The 21,127-nt window shown below is 43.6% G+C and overlaps 1 protein-coding gene across 4 annotated transcripts in view; it reads right to left on the reverse strand.

The window, feature by feature from the left end:
- LOC121284965 (alpha-1,3-mannosyl-glycoprotein 4-beta-N-acetylglucosaminyltransferase B-like) overlaps positions 1 to 21,127 on the reverse strand; it is a 277,514-nt gene that overhangs the window by 25,244 nt on the left and 231,143 nt on the right. For all 4 annotated transcript variants that reach the window (XM_041200995.1, XM_041200975.1, XM_041200984.1 and 1 more), the window contains 2 exons: positions 20,533 to 20,663; positions 4,457 to 4,564 (listed from right to left, as the gene is read on the reverse strand). In XM_041200995.1, coding sequence (XP_041056929.1) covers positions 4,457 to 4,564; positions 20,533 to 20,663 — 239 coding nt within the window. The remainder of the gene's footprint in view (positions 1 to 4,456; positions 4,565 to 20,532; positions 20,664 to 21,127) is intronic.

Raw genomic sequence — 21,127 nt, forward strand, 5'->3', positions numbered from 1 at the left:
CGTCAACTCTTTTCTTCTCCGCCGATGCTGCCAGACCTGCTGAGTTTTTCCAGGTAATTCTGTTTTTGTTTTGGATTTCCAGCATCCGCAGTTTTTTTGTTTTTACAACTAAATACACACTTTGGTTCTGTCTTCACAAAGGAGGACACAAATAGCATACCAGAAATGTTGGGGAACACAGGGTTTAGTGAGAGGGAGGAACCGAAAGAAATCAGTATTAGTAAGGAAATGGTGTTAGAGAAATTGATGGGATTGAAAGCCGATAAATCCCTAGGGCCTGATAATCTACATCCCAGTGTTTTTAAGGAAGTGGCCCTAGAAATAGTGGATGCATCGGTGATCATCTTCCGAGATTCTATAGACTCTGGAACAGTTCCTACAGATTGGAGGGTAGTTAATGTAACCCCATTATTTAAAAAGAGAGGTAGAGAGAAAACAGGGACTTATAGACCAGTCAGCCTGCCGTCGGTAATGGGGAAAATTCTAGAGTCCATTATAATAGATTTAATAGCTGAGCACTTGGAAAACAGTGGCAGAATCGGACAGAGTCAGCATGGATTTATGAAAGGGAAATCATGCTTGACAAATCTACTGGAATTTTTCGCGGATGTAACTAGTAGAGTTGATGAGGGGCAGTCAGTGGATGTGGTTTATTTGGACTTTCAGAAGGCTTTCGACAAAGTTCCACATAAGAAATTAACATGTAAAATTAAACGCATGGGATTGGAGGTAGTGTATTGAGATGGATAGAAAACTGGTTGGCAGACAGGAAACAAAGAGTAGGAATAAAAGAGTTTTTTTCCGAATGGCAAGCAGTGACTAGTGGGATACCGCAGGGATCGGTGCTGGGACCCCAGCTATTCGCAATATATATTAATGATTTAGGTGAGGGAACCAAATCTAATATCTCCAGATTTGCAGATGACACAAAGCTGGGTGGGAGGGTGAGCTGCGAGGAGGATGCAGAGATGCTTAAGTGTGATTTGGACAAGCTGAGTGAGTGGGTAAATGCACAGTAGATGCAGTATAATGTGGATAAATATGAGGTTATCCACCTTGGTAGCAAAAACAGGAAGGCAGATTATTATCTGAATGGCTATAAATTGGGAGAGGGGAATGTGCAACGAGACCTGGGTGTCCTCGTACACCAGCCGCTAAAGGTAAGCATGCAGGTGCAGCAGGCGGTAAAAAAGGCAAATGGTGTGTTGGCCTTCATAGCAAGAGGATTCGAGTACAGGAGCAGGGATGTCTTGCTGCAAATATACAGGGTCTTGGTGAGACCACATTTGGAATATTGTGTGCAGTTTCTGTCTCCTTATCTGAGGAAGGATGTTCTTGCTATATAGAGAGAGAGTGCAGCAAAGGTTTACCAGACTGATTCCTGGGATGGTGGGACTGATATATGAGGAGAGATTGAGTCGGTTAGGATTATATATTCGCTGGAGTTCAGAAGAATGAGGGGGGATCTCATAGAAACCTTCAAAATTTTGACAGGACTATACAGGGTAGGTGCAGGAAGGATATTCCCGATGGTGGGGGAGTCCAGAACCAGGGGTCACAGCCTGAGGATAGATCATTTAGGACTGAGATGAGATATTTCTTCATCCAGGAGAGTGGTGAGCCTGTGGAATTCGCTACCACAGAAAGTAGTAGAGGCCAAAACATTGTATGTTTTCAAGAAGGAGTTAGATATAGCTCTTGGGGCAAAAGGGATCAAAGGATATTTATAGAAAGCGGGAGCAGGCTATTAAGTTGGATGATCAGCCATGATCATAATGAATGGCAGAGCAGGCTCGAATTGCTGAATGGCTTACTCCTGCTCCTATTTTCTATGTTTCTAATCCTCAAAGTCCCGAGTGAAGTGCAGGTTGCCAGGTGCACATCGCTTATGTACCATTGTGAAACATATTGGTGTGATGAGCTCATGATCCAGCATGGGGGCTGATTCTGGCGAGCAGGGCTTATAATGAGATTCTAATGTATTGAAATTAGCTTCCTGACAGGAAACGTGGCCCGCCATTGACGGGTGGAGCAGCCGATCGTAAACTGGTTTTATGACAACATGAAACTAATTTTTGCAATCTCCTGATATTTTCTGCTCCCATCCGCTCTGAGATTCACTCCCCAAAGAAATAATTTTTCTGTATTTAACCTATCAAATCCCTTTATCATTTTTAGCACCTTGATTAGATCGCCCCTCAATGTTTTAAACTCAAGGAAATGTAAGTAATGTTCTCACGAAACCGCACGGGTACATGACCACGCATCAGCCTGAAAGTTACCACATAAGCTTTGCCCTGGGATAAACAATGTGTGTACGCAGCTGCGCAAAACTATTTAAATGGACTGCGCAGTAGAAAAAAATCAGGTCATACACACCAACTAAAATTTTCAAAGTGAACATTGAATACAAGTCAAGTTTATGCAACCTGACCTCATAATTTAATGCTTTAAGGCCCAGTATTATTTTAGTGAAATGGATTATACCTCTTCTAAGGCCTAAACATCTTTACTGAGGTACTATGTCCAAAACTAAATGCATTACAATAGATGGGGTCTGTCCAAGGCTCTGTATATCTGAAGCATCACTTCCTTGTATTTATAATCCAACCCCCAAGGCCAACATTCCATTTGACTTTTTGCATACTTTTTATAACCTGTGCACGGGTTATTTGTGTACCTGGTCATTTAAATCTCTTTGCTTCTCCACAAGTCTCAACTGTCCCCTTCAAGAAAATATTTGGGTTTCTCTTCTTCAATCCAAAGTGATTGATCTTACACTTTCTGACATTGAACTCCATCTCCCACAGTTTTCCCCAACTCACTCAGTCTGTCTATGTCCCTTTGTAATTTCCTGCTACCAGCTACACAATTTACCCGTAACTTAGTGTTATCTACAAACTTCCTATTTTTTTCCTATGCTTATCACAGTACATTTGTCTGCATTGAATTTCATGTGCCATTGTTCTGTCTACTTATATATTTTGTCCAGCTCACTTGATAGTTTCTAAACTGCCTCTGCCCCACTTTGGATTGTATCATTTACATTGAACTTTCTAATCTAGATCATTTATGTAAATTAGAAATAATATTGGTCCTAGCACTGAGCCTAGCACATACTCAATACTTCCCTCCTTTGTTCCTTCAGTTGGTCTCGCTTTCATTCTGAGTGATGAGTCTGAATCCTCACAGTGATGAGTTCTATTAATAGCCTTTTGTGTGAAACTGTCAGAATCATTTTAGAAGTCAAGGTTCATCACGATGTAGGGCTTACCACAGTTCACTTGGGTGGTCGCTTCCTTAAAGGAGTCAAAATTTCTTAGCCAGGATCTTCCCCTTCTAAACACCTGCTGACTATCAACACCTAGATTATTGTTGTGGCAGGTGATTATCAGGTTTGCTCCTGATAATTTATTCCTTTATTTAAAATAAAACGGAAGCAAGACTAATGGCTCTGTAGTGCTAGTTTGTGTTTTGTCACCATTTTTCAATATGGATACCACATTAACCTATTTCCAATCTATTGTTACAACTGCCCACCACTCCCAGCCCCATCTCCATTGACTCCCTCTTAGTAATTCCAAACCATCAGATTATATGTACAGCTTTGTCCATTTTGTACCATTAAATCAAAGTTTGGTGAAGAAGAGTTCAACAGATTGTTGTTTAATGAGTAATTTTACATCAGTAAAGGATGTTACATATATTTGCATTAATATACCAAAGTCCACATTGTCCTAAAGTCTCATAGCAATGGTGACATATTGACCAGACTTGGGGTGGAATTTTACGGCCCCGCCGGGGCGGAGCTAGAAAATGCAACAAGCTGTTCGATAGTCCATTGACTTTGGCGGGACTGGAAAATCCCATCTTTGGGTGGGGGTCAGAAAATTCCAACTTTGGAGCCTGTAGTAAAATTTTTTAAAAAGTATACAGCTTAATCCACACAGGTACCTCTGAAAGGTATGTGCCCAAATCAACAAAACCAGGAAAAAGTATATTCAGAAGCATCAAGTCTTCCTGTGGTGAAGAACTTTTGAGATTGTTGTTAGATCTAAAAAATACATTACTTTTGTTCTCTCACGAGTTGTCCTGTTAGTTGGAAGCATTTTACAAAATGTAATTAAAAAGTAAAAATAACTTAAATGGACTGCAGAGTAGAGCTTTAAGTTAAAACAGAACCAAATAGAATTGAAAAATGACAATTTGAAATTTACTGCTGTGGAAAGCTAGAATTGGATTTGCTAGCAAGGATAGGAGGAGAATAGCTCATGGCATGGTGTAGATAGTGGATGAAAACTTTGACAGAAAACCGATGCTTTAGTCAAACAGCCTTACTTTGAACTGACAAGAACATTGTTAACAACATCTCATCATATTAAGAGCTACCAACAGCATAAGCAGTTAATACAAATCAAGACATTCTGCAGCAAGCTTTCACTTCATTTCTGCTTACCTTTAGTGGCTGAAGTTTCCCAGCCAATGAAGAGTGAGTTCCTACATGCTGAAAAAGCGAAGGTTTGTAACGAATTCGCAAATTAGCTTTCTGTCTGTCACAGTGTTTCTGAAAGAATAAAAGTGACAAACATTAAACTTCCTTTAAATAAGCAACTTGAAACCATTACTTTTCTGATCGATTGCTTTATCTTTCCTATGATGCAATTTACAATAGGAAATTTGTAAGCAGTAATTATCTATTAAGAACCTATAGGCTTATTTTGTCAGTACTGCATTAAAATGCAGAATTGAAATAAGCACCACCATCTCCAGAATATTTTGTGTAAATGTTTGAAAGAATTCCTCTTAAATACTTAAAACAACTCCCACCTCTTAAACAGCTCATATTTAAATTGCCAAAAAGGTAGTATCCATTTACCACTACCCTTATTTTTTTTTTTTTTGCAAAAATATACTTTATTCATAAATCTTCAAAAACATTTCGAAACATTTCAAATCACCATTACAAAAATACAAACAGGTTCAACTTTTACAACATGAAACAAGGTGTATCAGAAAAATCAATGAATATTTCAATCATTGGCAGACATACATTTTAATCTGTACAGCCTGAGGGGCTCTTTACAGTTCCCAGCCCCCCCAGTGCACTGTGGCAGAAAGGTCTTCGGCAGCGACCGTTCCCCATTGCGCCTTTGCGGCGGCTGCCCCGAGCTTCACTGTGTCCCTCAGCACGTAGTCCTGGACCTTGGAAAGTGCCAGTCCGCAACACTCGGTCGGGGACAACTCTTTGCGCTGGAAAACCAACAAGTTTCGGGCAGACCAAAGAGCGTCTTTCACCGCGTTGATGATCCTCCAGCTGCAGTTGATGTTTGTCTCGGTGTGTGTCCCTGGGAACAGCCCGTAGAGCACAGAGTCCTCTGTCACAGAACTGCTCGGGATGAACCTCGACAGCAACCACAGCATCTCTCTCCAGACCTTCTTTGCAAATCTACAAGGAGGTGAACAACGGTCTCTTCCCCAACACAGCTACCTCGAGGGCAATGTGCAAAGGGGGTGAGACTCCTGGCATGTAGGAAGGATCTTACAGGGAGGGCCTTTCTCACCACCAGCCAAGCTACATCTTGGTGTTTGTTGGAAAGTTCTGGTGATGAGGCATTCTGCCAAATGACTTTGTCAGTCTGCTCAGGGAACCATCCCACAGGATCCACCCTCTCCTTTTCCCTCAGGGCCTTTAAGACGTTACGTGCCGACCACTGCCTGACGGACTTGTGGTCGAAGGTGTTTCTCTGCATAAATTTTCCCACGAGTGACAGGTGGTACGGCACAGTCCAACTACTTGGAGCGTTCCGCGGCAGCGTGGCCAGACCCATCCTTCGCAACACCGGGGACAGGTAGAACCTCAGCATGTAGTGACACTTGGTGTTTGCGTACTGAGGGTCTACGCACCGCTTGATGCAGCCACACACAAAGGTGGCCATCAGTATGAGGGCGATGTTGGGCACGTTTTTTCCCCCTTTATCTAGAGGCTTGTACATCGTGTCCCTGCGGACATGATCCATTTTCGACCTCCAGATAAAGCGGAAGATGGCTCGGGTGATCGCCACCACACAGGAGTGTGGAATGGGCCAGACCTGCGCCACGTACAGCAACAGCGAAAGTGCCTCACACCTGATGACCAGGTTCTTACTCGCAATGGAGAGGGAGCGTCGCTCCCACAAGCCCAGTTTCCTTTTCACCATAGACATTCGCTCCTTCCAGTTTCTAACGTGTGCCCTGGTCCCTCAGAACCATATCCCCAGCACCTTCAGGCCATCAGCCCTGACAGTGAAGGGGACAAAGGATCGGTCAGCCCAGTTCCCAAAGAACATGGCCTCGCTCTTCCCACGATTTACCTTGGCTCCCGAGGCCAGTTCGAAACGGTCGCAAATGTGGATAAGTCTGTGCACCGACAGTGGATCCGAGCAGAAGACGGCGACATCGTCCATGTACAGGGAGACTTTGATCTGAGTGCCTCCACTACCTGGGATCGTCACTCCTCTTATGCCCGGATCCTTCCTGATAGACTCAGCAAAGGGTTCTATGCAACACACGAAAAGAACAGGCGAGAGAGGGCAGCCCTGCCTGACTCCAGATTTAATAGGAAAGCTATCTGATTCCCACCCATTGATTGAGACTGCACTACTGATGTTAGTGTAGAGCAGTTGGATCCAATTGCGAATTCCCTCCCCAAACCCCATTTTGGAGAGCACATCCACCATATAGGTGTGCGATATTCTGTCAAAGGCCTTCTCCTGATCCAGGCTGATGAGGCAGGTATCCACACCCCTGTCCTGTACATAGGCAATCGTATCCCTGAGCAGCACGAGGCTGTCGGAGATCTTCCTGCCCGGCACAGTGCAGGTCTGGTCAGGGTGGATCACCAATTCCAGAGCGGATTTGACCCGATTGTCGATGACCTTGGACAGAATTTTATAGTCCACATTCAACAGTGAAATGGGTCGCCAATTTCTAATTTCCTCCCTTTCCCCGGTGTGCTTGTAGATGAGGGTGATAATGTCTTTCCTCATGGATTCTGACATACTGCCAGCCAGGAGCATATTCTCGTACACTTCTAGCAGGTCTGGGCCGATCCAATCCCACAGAGCCAAATACAACTCCGCCGGCAAGCCGTCGCTTCCGGGAGTTTTACTCTTCTCGAAGGACTCAAGGGCCTCAGTCAGTTCGTCAGGAGTTAGCGCTTTGTCCAGACTCTCCCGTGTACTGTTTACCACTACCCTTATTGCCAACTACATAGTTGTTACTGTATATAGCATATTAAGTGCACTGGGTATTTTAGACTGAAACAGGTGTTCACTCAGTTACCACATTAAATTAGATTCTTGAATTTGGCACGGTTGGCAAGTATTGGTGTTTAGTAGGAACACTGGTCAGGAAAATGTTTGCTGACAACACCTGCTTTCCATCCATTCAAATGGACAGAAAATCAGGGACTGTTGACCTGAAGTTTCTTAATTAGCATTTCCTCATGAGCTGCACTTCTTATCTGAAGCACCTAATCAGGAGTCAGCTCTCAGATTCGCCCTCAGTCAGGAAAATTCCTTGCCAGGAACTCAAACTTGTGAAATTTGGCCAACAACATATCAGTCACAGAACAAGAAACAGCTCTCAATATATTAGAAAAGCAAGTACTGCAGATACAAAAAAGAAAAAGCTGGAAATACTCAGCAGGTCAAGCAATAACAGTGGAGAGAGAGAAACAAAGTTAATTTTTTCAATAACTACTATTATTTATATATGTATTTTCAGGTCAATAGCGTTTTATTGAAAGGTCTATCTCCATAGATGCTGTCTCGAACTTCTGAGTATTTCCAACATTTTCTGTTCTCAAAATATTAGATCTGTTTTGTCTTAATAACAATTGTAATCAATACAGCTGTGGAGATTGAAGAACAGGTGAGATAATAGAGGCCAATTGTAAAAGGAAAGGACATCTTTCTGCTTGCATTCTACCTACGCCTGCCAATGCGGTACTGGCTTATCAGCAGCAAAGAATTATGTCTGCAGGTTACACAATTGTAGCTTGCTGACTTTGTCATGGGAGGAAGTTACAAAGTCTGTGAAGGGTGTTTCTGAGTCCTGGAGAGGCATCAAAGAATGCAAAAGTAGTTTGATAATACAGTACTAATAAAGTCACTAAGGTAAATAATCACTGTGGAACTGTACTTTGCACATTATCATGTTTTAGTCAGTCAGTAGAGTTAGATGAGTCCTGGTGCTATATATATATATATATATATATATAGTATGCCTTAATGGAAAAAAAAGTGAGTGAAACCTTTAACTCAAAGACATCATAAAAAGAGATGGATCCAGTATTTCTGAATGAATGAACTCATAAAAAGTAGTAACCTGCAGCATAAGTGCTTCAAGGTTATATGGCACTGCAATGTAATGAGGAAATTGATGAAAACCAACTAATCTTTTCACTCCATAAGACCATAAGACATAGGAGCAGAAGTAGGCCATTCAGCCCATTAAGTCTGATCTGCCATTCAATGAGATCATGGCTGATCTGATAATCCTCAACTCCATTTTCCTGCCTTTTCCCCATGCCCCTTGATTCCCTTAATGATTAAAAATCTGTCTACCTAAGCCTTAAATATACTTAATGACCAAGCCTCTACAACTCTTTGTGGTAAGGAATTCCACAGAATGACTATCCTCTGAGAGAAGAAATTCCTCCTCATCTCTGTTTTAAATGGGCCCCCCTTACTCTGAGATTATGCCCTCTGGTCCTAGACTCTCCCACAAGGAGAAGCAACCTCTCAGCATCTACCCTGTCAAGCCCCCTAAGAATCTTATATGTTTCAATAATGTTGCCTCTCATTCTTCTAAACTCCAATGAGTACAGGCCCTACCTACTCAACCTCTCCTCATAAGAAAATCCCTCCGTCCCGGGATCAACCTTGTGAACCTTCTCTGGACTGCCTCCAATGCCAGTATATCTTTCCTTAGATAAGGGGATCAACACTGCTCACAGTATTCTAGGTGTGATCTAACCAGTGCTTTGTATAGTTTTAGCAAGACTTCTCTGTTTTTATACTCCATTCCCTTTGAAATAAAGGCCAACATTCCATTTGCCTTGCCTATTACCTGCTGAACGTGTATGCTAGCTTTTTGTGATTCATGCACAAGGACCCCCAAATCCCTCTGTACTGTGGCTTTCTTCAGTATTTCTCCATTTGAGTAATATTCAGCTCCTCTATTCTTCCTGCCAAAGTGCATAACCTCACATTTTCCCACATTATATTCCACCTGCCACGTTTTTGCCCACTCATTTAACCTGTCTATATCCCTCTGTAGACTCTTTGTGTCATCCTCACCACTTACCTTCCCACTTATTTTTGTGTCATCCGCAAACTTGGCGATAGTACATTCACTTCCCTCATCCAAGTCATTAATATATATTGTAAATAATTGTGGCCCCAGCACTGACCCCTATGGCACTCCACTAGTTACAGGTTGCCATCCTGAAAATGCCCCCTGTATCCCAACTCTCTGTCTTCTATTAGTTAGCCAGTACTCTATCCATGCTAATATACTACCCCCAACACCATGGGTTCTTATCTTATTAAGCAGTATTATGTGTGGTACCTTATCAAACGCCTTTTGGGAATCCAAATATATTACATCTACTGGTTCCCTTTTATCTATTTTGCTTGTTAGCTCCTCAAAGAATTCTAATAAATTTCCTGTATGGCTCGTGCAGAATTGTAAGTGACAAAATAGAATCACGGCCTGAATTTGCTTGACGTGCCCAGCAAGTCAGCAGAAGTAGATGTGGAATCCACTCCTGGCCGTGGTTGCATTGCAAACACGATTTCATGCTGGATGGTCAACTAAGGTTCACCCAGCGTGAAATGCATCTTCTCAATGGTCAGGAAGGGCCGGGTGGGAGCTTGTCGGGCGCCGAGTCCAATGGCGACCCAGCAGGCACTTTAAAATCGGCAGAGGCAGCTCTTGAGGCCTGCCAGGGGAGAATCTTTGGAGTCTGTCCATAAAACCAATTCATTCGAACAATGACCTCACCAGCAGTTGGGGACGTCAGTCGGGAGGGCAAGTTGGGGGGCCGAGTGCTCCCCGTTTCTCAGGCAAGTGCCTTGCGGTCCTTGTGGAGGAGGTCAGTGTCAGGCAGGGCACTCTAGTACCCAGGGGAGGCAGGAGGAGGCCACTGCACCTGACCAAAAAACCCTGGGAGGAGGTGGCAGCCAAGGTCAGTGGCCATGATGTTATGCGGTGTACATGTGTGCAGTGTCGCAAAAGGTTCAACAATCTGCTGCGCTTGGCAAGGGTGAGTGCCGAGTTGGCATGGATCAGTGTGGTGAAGTGTTAAGAGCTGGCCGTGCTCCCGTGGAGCTCAGGAGTGTTAGAGTCAGAGTGCCAACTGTCACTGATACCGGTGACCGCCAAGAGGGTGAGCCCTGGCTTGCCCTGAGTACTTTGCGGGTTGAGGGCCACAACTCGAATGTGCCCTGCAAGGTGTCCCATAGTGGAGGATGGGCGGTTGCCAGACTGCATTGGCACTGGAGATAGAGAGTGGACAAATGAATGTACCTCTGTCATTTCAGGAGAAGAGAAGCCATAACATCAATGAAAGAACTAAGACAGGCGGAGGTCCCCCAAACCTCCTCTTTCTGATGAGGTACAAGATGGATGGATGCCTTGAAGCTGGAGTGCCGCCACCAGTCAGCTGGTCACGGAGAGGCAGGGGTCTCTGACAAAGGTAAGAGTGCAGTGCACAGAGGTGAGAGTGTTGGATTGTGCACACATTCTTGTGCAGTCTCATCATTAATGGGAGCCTCAAACTTGGAGTCCCCATTGATCATTGAAAGATGATGGCACCGTGATGCAGATCTCCATTGTCTCACCAGGGCACCTGGCATGCACAGTGACAGTGTGATGATTTAGACTAATGACATGTCATTGTTCTCCCCTCGAATCGTCAGCTTACCCACGAATGCAGGACCCCCGAAGAGTCACCCTTCACACCAGAGGACCACTGGGCTTTAGATGTATCTGCATCACACCCCCTCTGCACCAAGCACCAGCACAGATGCCAGGACATTGCTGGGCATTAGATCATCGGCTAGAATGTTGGTTGCATAAGCAATGAGGGCGTTTCACATTCACTTGAGGAGCAGGTGGAGGCAGAGAATGCCCAGGGTGCCAGCAGTCAGGACGATGCTGATTCGAAGGCAGATGATATGGCTCTGGAGTTGCCCATTAAGCAGCAGTGCTGGATGTCCACTGGGATGCGGGAGGATCTGGTGGAAATCCATGAGGGTATGCGTGCCATGGTCTCTGTTGTGGAGGAGTCCAAGTGGAGCATGAGCACTGCGTTGACCCTCATCACCGAGTGCACTGCCTCCTCCATTGAGATAGTGGCGACTCTCATGGAGAGGCAACTCCAGGGACAGAATCAGAGCTTCCCGGGGTTGCACTCGGACCTGCAAGACCTCACACAGGCAATCACCTCAAGAGGTCAGTGTTAGTGTGGGAGATGGATGAGGTACCTAATATCCCAGCTAGATGCCCGTCCATCAGTGGCGAGCAGGAAGGTCCAGAGTGACCTCACATTGGCGCACGAGCTGCATTTTGTCTCTGCAGACTCCTTTCAGGGAGCTCTGGATGATGGCAGCAGCTCCTTGGCCAGTGGCCGTGGCATCTGATGAGGCTGCAATGACTGAGGAGAGGCCAGCTGTGGAACCGGCCGCTCCCTCCCAGGCGGGGCCAACACAGGCTCTACGAGCCAGAGGATGACTGCAAAGGTCATCAGGACCAACAGGACAGCGCAGTGAGCAGGCTGTCTCTATTGCCACTGCCAGCGAAGGGTGGGTGGGGGAGGGAGGTGGCAACAAGACGCAGCACTCGCAAACATAAGCTCAAGGCACCATGAGCAGAAGATCTTCTGTTCTGCCTTGTTTGTTAATCATGTTTACTGATGTGACCATTAACACCATAGATTATGTTCATTTGATGTGAGTGCCAACATGATATAACTTTTGCTTTTGTATTAATGGCCTGAGTATTCTTCACGTTTTGTAGCTGCAGGGCATGCCAGTATCTCATGCTGGACATGAGTGGCCCTAAACCTTATTGCACAGGCACTGAGTGGACTTTGGATTCGAAGGAAAGGGTAATTTTAAACCCTGTGATCATTGGAGGCACATAATGCACATTTGTGCCAGGTACCCTAGGAGTTCCCATGACTCATACGTCCTGAGTCACTCCCAGATGCCTCACATATTCGAAGGGGCTCAGCGAGTACGGGATGTTTGGGGATAAGGAGTACTCGCTCAAATGATGCCTCATGACACCTGTGCGTTGTCCTCAGAGTGCCTCGGAGGAGAGGATAGTGCAGGATAGTGGTGTCTTCTGCGGCCCCTTGTACCTGCACCTCTCTTCACTCAGGTTGCTTCCCTGGAAGATGCATAGGGACACCTGGCCTCCTCTCCCTTCTGCTCCTTTCCTCCTCAGAGGAGGAGGTGCCATCAATGGAGAGCACAATCCCCATTACTAGGGTAACAGAAGGCTGACTGGTGCCTGGAAGGGTCCACATGGTCAAAATCCTCCTGGGGCCTTGGAGACACCAATGAGTCCTGAAATGAAGCCTAGAAATTCTAATACTGAAACTCAGAACAGAGATGAAGCTGTCAAGTTGAAATAATCAACCAGCAGCAAAACATCTCCTAAGCTCTTCTCCACTCACAATGACAATGATGCAGACCCTTTCCACCCTGCCCTTGGATGAGGTTTCGTTAAAAGTGAGCTGCCCATTTTGCCCGTGCAACAAGTGCGAAATTGGAATCAATTACCTTTTTAATGGTCTCAAGTAGCCCTTTAACTGTCGGTGGGCATGGCTCACTGCCGACCTGAAGATTGCTCACGTGCAGGATGATGTCGGGACGTTAGCCCAACATCATCTCACGCTATTTCACGACCATTTGGGTTGGGCGCACGCCTGCCGCGAGAGGTAAAATTCTGGCCCATGTGAACCAGTACAGGGTTTTAATGATAGCGGTAGAGATGTAACTCATTATATGCTAGGTGTTATCTGTTGGCATTATATATGATGTAATAACCTTGCCATAGTTCTGTTTTTTGATGGGCAAGGTCACTCATAATCTAAAGGCATGGGCAAGGAATGGTGGGGGCTGTTGCAATGAGAAACTTTATGCACAACTGGAACAAGTGCATGGTTGGCTTTACTGGGTTTACAAAGGTTATTGAAGTTTGCCCCTAGAGGTGGTGGTGGGAGAAACTAAAACCACAAAGAGGTATATGTTAATGAAGCAATGTTGCCTGAGAAAAGGATGATAGGTCTACTCGCTCTTCAAAAATATGCAGGCCCCAATCAATGCAAATGATATAGTTAAAATTACAGGCACGTTGCACCGCATTGATTGGGCAGGATTTAACATCCCAAAGACGGGCACATGCCTGACCCGATCGGGCGTAAAATCATGTGCAATGACATTGGGCGAGCGCAGTACGTCATCATGTACTCGCATGATCCCTCAGTCAGTGTATATGCGTGAGAGTTGGCAGTGTGCCTACCAACAACTAAGAAGCCTATTAAAGCCCTTAAGCAGGTAATTAATTTGTATTTTTCACTGCCCATCCAACCGCTCGGTTGGCAGGGGTGCAAACTGGCCAGACAGCCTTTGGATTTTTTATGAAACCTCATCCATGGGCGGGATGAGGTTTCCAGAAGTAATTAAAACGAAAGTGAAATTTTGTAAACATCATTTTAAACATTTTAAACATATCCCTCTTCATGTGACTGAGTCACATGTTTCTCTCATTTTTAAAATGTTTATTTTTGTGTCCACAATTCTTCAGCTCCCTGAGGCAGCTCTGTGCACTCAGGGAGCTTTCAGCATGTGCAACCTCGCGCATGCACAGAGTTCTGCGCTTGCACTCCTGCCACCCCACCCCGGCAGCGCTGAGTTCTCCAGTGCGCGTTTCACGCTGGCTAGCCATTAATTGGCCAGCAAGTGTGAAATCACGGTCGGGGCTCAATCGCGGGCAGCAGACCATTTCGCATCCACTCCCAGGTCCGCCCACCGCGCCCGCCTGACGACTGGAAAATCCTGCCCATTATTTTCATTGGCTGCTGTATGGCTCAGCTAGAGAAAGATAGGATTAATACTAAAAACATAAATAGGGAAGTTAGAAGAATTCTTTTTCATGGAAAAATATATTTGTATATGAAATCATTACAAGAGGCTAATGCAGCTAAGTCAATCACAGCACTGAAGAGGGAATTAAGTATTTGAAGAGAAGAATATATTAAAGGTTTTGAGGAAAGAGCATGGATAACATCAGATGGGGATTATTCTGAACTTCTGCAATAGTATAAAACCGGCAGGGTGAATCAGCAATCCATTTACGTCTCTCCTGATTTTCAGTTCAATTGACCCCTGTGCTGCTCTGATCATTGTCTGGTTTGTACAGCTTTGAATCCTTGAAATGGAGGCCAAAGCATCTGGGAGTCTCTAATACGGCATCTTAGAAGCTTGGGGCACATCTGCTGGTTTTACATCCATTTGTTTCTCAAACACCTTCCTTCTTATCTGAAACCACAATGCACCACCTCTCTAAGAGGTGCTGGCTGCCTTTAAGTGGCTTAAATGAAATCAGACTACTATTGTACTATCATGTGTTACATTAGTGACCCAGGGATCATGTCCTAATGTACATAAGACACATGACCACTAGAGCCTTGAACTAAGGCAGTCTATTGTTCATGTGTGGGTATATTTTACCCTCTATTATTTTGAAAATTTTTATTCTGTGGCTATTTTAATTGACATTAACAATGAGTATCAGTCTTGTACTTTAAAGTAGCTTTGACAGTCATTTAGGATAGCAGGCAGAATGCTCACATGCACCTTAGTAACCTAGTAACAGCTAAAATAACTTTATAACCTTTTATAAGATTAAGGTCTTCAGAACTCAGTTAAGTCATAGAAGAAATATTCATGTTCATCTTTTTATTTGGATTTATTACATTTTCCACAAGTGTTCAATACAACACAACGCTTCACTGGATAAGGCAGGCCCCAAACCCAGCAAGCTGCTAATGGACATTTCTGCTACCTGATATTCATCGATCACGTTCTAATATCACAGCATCATTAATATGGTTTTAGAAGATGATCTGGGCATTGAACAATTGAGAAACCCATTAGAACAGAGTTGTTGCATAAAGCATTTCGTTCATGCCTAAATCCCTAATCACCTCAGTGCTATCACAATAAAATCACTGCAGCCTTATTAACAAAGAATGAGTGCAATAATTCCTTATGGATTACACATAGTTTGAAGGTCAGTATCTTTAGAAGAAGCAAATCAATATAAAATTGTTTCATGAGTCTTTTAACTGATTTACACAAATGCACTCGGGGTGATAGGACATCTTTAAAATGAAACCACCCTGAATTTCTGCCTCAGTTGGTTCATTTAGAGGGATAGATAATTGGAAGCGGTGGTTCTATGATTTCCCAACCATCACTCCCTGTGAATGATGCTCCACACTGGAATCAGGGAATCATATGTAAAGTCCCTTATTTGTAGGAAGCTCCTGCATTTTCAATGTGCTGCACTACATGCTAGCACTAAATGCCAGCAGGAAATCCATACAAAGGGTGTCCCAAGCATTGTTACAAAGACATCTGGTTGATTGGTGATACCTTCAACAATTAAGATTACCTGGTACCCAGATGCACAATTAGCATTTGCCAATTGGGAATTCTAGCCCCATATCTCAGTTCCCACTGTTTGGCATTTAATAAGTAAACAGGAAGACAACAGGAAGGCGCTTCATGCAATGTGTCATGCATGCTCAGACATTAGGAACTCCATTTAAAAGAGAAAGCAAGGTTGGATTTGTTCAGCTGGGAGAATTTATAAAATGATGGCAATGTGAAGACTGGACCAGGGGGCAGAACAAGTAGCATATACCATATTAATCATATATTTTATGATCTGAACATGTCCACTCATACTAGTTGTGCATAAGGGCAGAGTAATGCATATAATGTTAATGCAGTAGCAAGTAGCCTCTTAATACAGCATGAAGCATCCAGTCAACCAGTAGCCACATAACCTGAGTGGTAACTGTCTGCACCCCCACTTAAAGCAGCTGGCCAGATTGATACATATACGATAGTAAAAGTAGTGATGTTGCTGAAGAAGCATGGAATGATGTACTGAGTACTTTTGAGGATATATCTGCACCACATCAACAGGAATTCCAAGTCTTTTACACCTGTACAGCACTTGTTTCAGATTGGATGTATAATTATGGAAAACATTGGTTTCACCTATTAACATACTTCATGTTTATGTTAGTAAATAATTGTTCAATGGCATTATATTTAAGTATTTTAATCATGTGACTAAATAAGTCTTAGTATACAGATAACAATTTTGTAGAAATGGTATACAACCATAGGTAATGTTGTTCTGAGATATAAATAAGGGGCTGACCTATTAATAATCAGGAATGTCTCAACTTGCACACGATCCCTTGAATGTTGTATTTTTGGACATAGATGTTTTTCCTTGCCTTACAACCTGTCAAAATGGGCTCTGAAGTTCCTGGGTGATAAGTAAGATATGCAAAGGCTTATTTTTACAGACACACAGAAGGAGGATTTTCAACATTGCCACCTGGGCAGTAATCTGGCAGAGCAGACTGCCTACTCTTGAAAGACTCCACAACCACCATCTCTCCACCCCCATCTCTATAAAAGGCAGGTAATCCCCACAGCCAGGGTATTATCCATTGGTGAAGGTGAAAATTATCCCAGCCCTGGCAGACAGCTAAGCAGTATGGAAGATGATTTGATTTCAATACCATTGAGCTAATTCTGCTCATGCTCCCAGGAAGGAGCTGTGCTTTCAGAGAGGACAGTTTGAAGAATTCAGGTGACATTGTTGTATTTACATTCTGTGCTCCCTTTGCCTGCAGCTTCTTCATAGGATTGTGGAATTAACCATCATCATGCCAATATCTTTTTAAGTGTAATAAACAATGTCCTTGGACAGTAGACTGTCAGTTATGAAATGTGCAGGTTTTATAAGCTTTATTTTTAGCACCTTACAGCTGCTGCTTTGGCTTTGGAATGAAACTACAATTTTTGTAAGGGCTCTGCCACAACTTTGAAATCTTGTCCTTATTCAGTGCAACTAACTCCCAGATATGGCTATGGGTAATTAAATCAATTTTTATTGTTACCTCACCTGTGCAAAAATGCATAGATTTCTCTTGTTTGCTCTTTTACAAAGATTTAACAACAAACAACATATGGTGGGATACTCCAGCCCTGACACCAGCGGGCATCGTCGTGGGTGGGACGGGAAAATTTGGAGAGCCGTTCAGCTGTCCAGCCCATTATGATGTCCATTGGTGTCGGGGCCAGAAAATCCCACCCATAGGGCAGAATTTTATGGCAGCGGGATTTTACATTCCCGCTGCAGTCAATGGGGATTATAATGGCTTGCCGCATTGTACGGCCCCACCCCATCTGAAACGAGGCTGTAAAATTCTGCCCATAGTGTTAGCTATGACTCAATTTGTAGCGCTCTTACTGCTGAGTCACAAGGCTCCAGGTTCAGGTCCCATTCCAGGACTCCAGCACAAAAATTAAGGCCGACACTCCAGTGCAGTCCGGAGGGAGTACTGCACTGCCAGAGATGCTGTCTTTCTGATGAGACATTAAACTGAGGCTCTGTTTGCCCTCTCAAGTGGACATAAAGATCCCATGGCACTATTTTAAAGAAGAGCGGGTTATCCTTGATATCCTGACCAATATTTATCTCCCAATCTTCATCACAAAAATAGATTATCTGGTCACTATCACATTGCTGTTTGTGGGAGCTTGCTGTGTGCAAATTGGCTGCCACGATTCCTACATTACAACAGTGATTGCACTTCAAAAGTACTTAATCGGCGCTATGTAAATACAAGTCTTTTTTTTCTTAATTTTTTTTTAGGCTAATTTTCACTAGCACATTTCAGCATGTAGTAAGAGTGAATGAAATAGAAGGGATTCTATGGTATTATGACAAGGAGGAGTGTGCAGCAAGTTGGGAAAGCAGTGAAACAGACCAGGAGGAGTGACAGCAGGTCAGGGTCATTGTGAAACAGACCAGGAGGAATGTGCAGCAGATCTGGATCACTGTGAAGCAGACCGGGTAGAGTGTGCAGCAGGTCAGGATCATTGTGAAGCAGACCAGGAAAAGCATGCAGCAGGTCAAGATCATTGTGAAACAGGCTAGGAAAAGCATGCAGCAGGTCAGGATCATGGTGAAGCAGACCAGGAGTGTTCAGCAGATCAAGATCACTGTGAAGCAGACCGGGTGGAGTGTGCAGCAGGTTAGGGTTTCACTGTGAAGCAGACTGGGAAGACTGTGCAGCAGATCAGCATCACTGTGAAGCAGACTGGGAGGACTGTGATGAAGAACTTCAGTTGCATAGAATGATTGGAGAAGTTGGGACTGTTCTCCTTGGGGAAGAGGAGATTGAGCAAAGGTTTGATAGAATTATTCAAAATCATGAGGTGTCTAGACAGAGTAGATAGAGAGAAATTGTTCCCATTGGTGGACAAATCGACAATCAGAGGGCATAGATTTAAGATAATTGGCAAAAGACGACGTGAGGAAAATCCTTTTTCACGCAGCGAGTAGTTAGGATCTGGAATGCACTGCCTGACAGTGTGGTGGAGGCAAGGTCAATTGAGGCACTCAAAAGAATTTGGATCATTATCTGAAAAAGAAACATTTGCAGGGTTATGGGGAAAGGCAGGCACTAGGTGAATTGCCCCTTCAAAGGGTAAGCACAGACATGGTGGGCCAAATGGCCTCCATTGCTGTAACCATTCTATGATTCCATGATTCTCTTCTGTGATTTTCTACCAGTGCTGCTCTGCCATTTACTCACATATACTTATTTATTAAACTTTGTGCTGGGAGGAAAATATCACTCTGAGTTGGAATTCTGCAAAGTACCACTTGCGAATGGAGTAGTTGGCCCAGGCTATGTGATTATCTATCTGAGAATACTGACTTTTCAGATGATGGTATATCAACAGAAGTCACTAAAATTGCATTACTCAAAACAGAATCAACACTGTGCTGCCAAATGTTTAGAAAAACCCTTCATTTGTCACAAAATCATCTGTAAGGCTTCTCTGGAGTTTGGCTGTGATGGTACAGGCTGCACCTGCCCTTCTAAGAACATTTTACAAAATGTGCTCCCAACATGGAGCTTCACTTAGTGTATAGTCGGCATGATGTTTTGTCCTTTGGATGATGGCAGGATTGGAGTCTGTCCTATTCTACACAATCCAATAGTGTGCTTACAAATGGGGCTGAATCTTCTGGTCAGCATGTGGGGGTGTGCCCGACATGCCAATGCGTAAAATGACACGCGATGATGTTGGGCATGCATCCCAACATCATCACAAGTCATTGCGATATTTTGTTCGGCGGGCTCACACCGGAGTTGGTTGCACACCTGCCAAAATGTCAATGACCTATTAAGAAAGTAATTAAAGTATTTAAGAATGCTGCCCGCCCAACCTTAAGGTTGGCGGGCAGGCTTAAATTCCAAGCAGCCTTCGCATTTTTGAGGAAACCTCATCTACGCGCAGGATGAGGTTTCCTGAAGCTTTCATAAAACAATTAAATAAATTTTCCCAACTTCACAAACATGTCCCAACTCACATGAGGGGACATGTTTAAATAAATTTTTATTTCATTTATTAAAATGTTTTATTATCTATTCAATCCCCCTGAGGCAGCTGTGTGTCACAGGGAGATTGCAGGCCCCAACTCTCCCTCCTCCCTGCGCCTGCACAGGTAGCGCTGAGCGCTACTGGTCACGCGTTACGCTGAGTGGGCCTTAATTGGCCCGCCTGCGTAAAATAGCGGCGCGCAGCCGATCATTAGCGGCGATCGGCTCCATGCCTGCTCCCACCCTGCCTGCGCACCATAGGAAAATCTAGGCCGTGAAGAATGGTTTCCTCTGGTAATAAGGATTCCCAGAATATCTGGAACCTGCACTCCAATAGGAATAAGCACCTTAAGAGGAGAAGGGCAGAAAACTGAATGGAAAACAAAAATAATTGCAACCTCCATCCAAACTGAAGGTAAGTTGGCTGAATGAAGTACAATAAAGAACATTTTGGTCATTCTTCAAACGAACATGTAATTTACCATTGATATGATAGAAGTTCATCATAATAGATTTTTATCATATTAATGCCATACTTAAAAGCATTTTTTCTCAAACCAAATTATTGGTTGTTTCTACAGCCCTTCATCATAACAGTGAAATAGTTAACTATCCTTCATCAATCTCAGCTGTCCTCAACATAAAGCAAAGGTACCCTTCAGCTTCTAATATTCAAACTGATTAATTGAAATAGAGACAGAGGCAGAAGATAATTGCAGGTTTCTTATCTTGTATTTGAGCCACTGATCATGAAAGAGAAATGGACTTACAGCATCTTTCTCAGGATTGCATACTTTCACCCACAATATGTGGTCCAGTAACCAGTCTATTGGCTTGTCCTTGTAGAACATGATAATAAATTCTACGACGAGTGTCAGATCAGGAGACTTGAACAATTTTCCTATATCAGTCAGCAAAACAAGAGGGAAAACGGCTTTAGGTTGTCACACTGCTCTTTAGTGAGAGGTTCTGCTACCCATATCAATTGAGGCATAATCATAAATGAAGATGTTGGCGAAAGAAAACAGATGAACTAAGTGAATATAATGATATACTTTTATAAAAGCAGATTCATTATTTAATAAAATGGGGAAAGCTTCTTCCCTTTGCTAAATCCTTGGCTGCAGTGGCAAACTGCACTTCAAGCCACTTCAAGTCACCGCTGCAAAAATGCTCTTGTATTGATTTTAATATAAATGATGTGTAGGTTTATTCTGGTTATTCTTCCTCTCCAGTCAACAAGACAACACTGTGATGCTTATTAGCCTTTCAAAATGTCATCCAAATTTAATTAGAGTGATTTACTGGATATTCCACTTTAAGATTAAACTAAATATATTGATAATTGTGAAACAGTTAACTGTG

Source organism: Carcharodon carcharias, chromosome 1, assembly GCF_017639515.1.
Source record: "Carcharodon carcharias isolate sCarCar2 chromosome 1, sCarCar2.pri, whole genome shotgun sequence".
NCBI lineage: Eukaryota > Metazoa > Chordata > Chondrichthyes > Lamniformes > Lamnidae > Carcharodon > Carcharodon carcharias.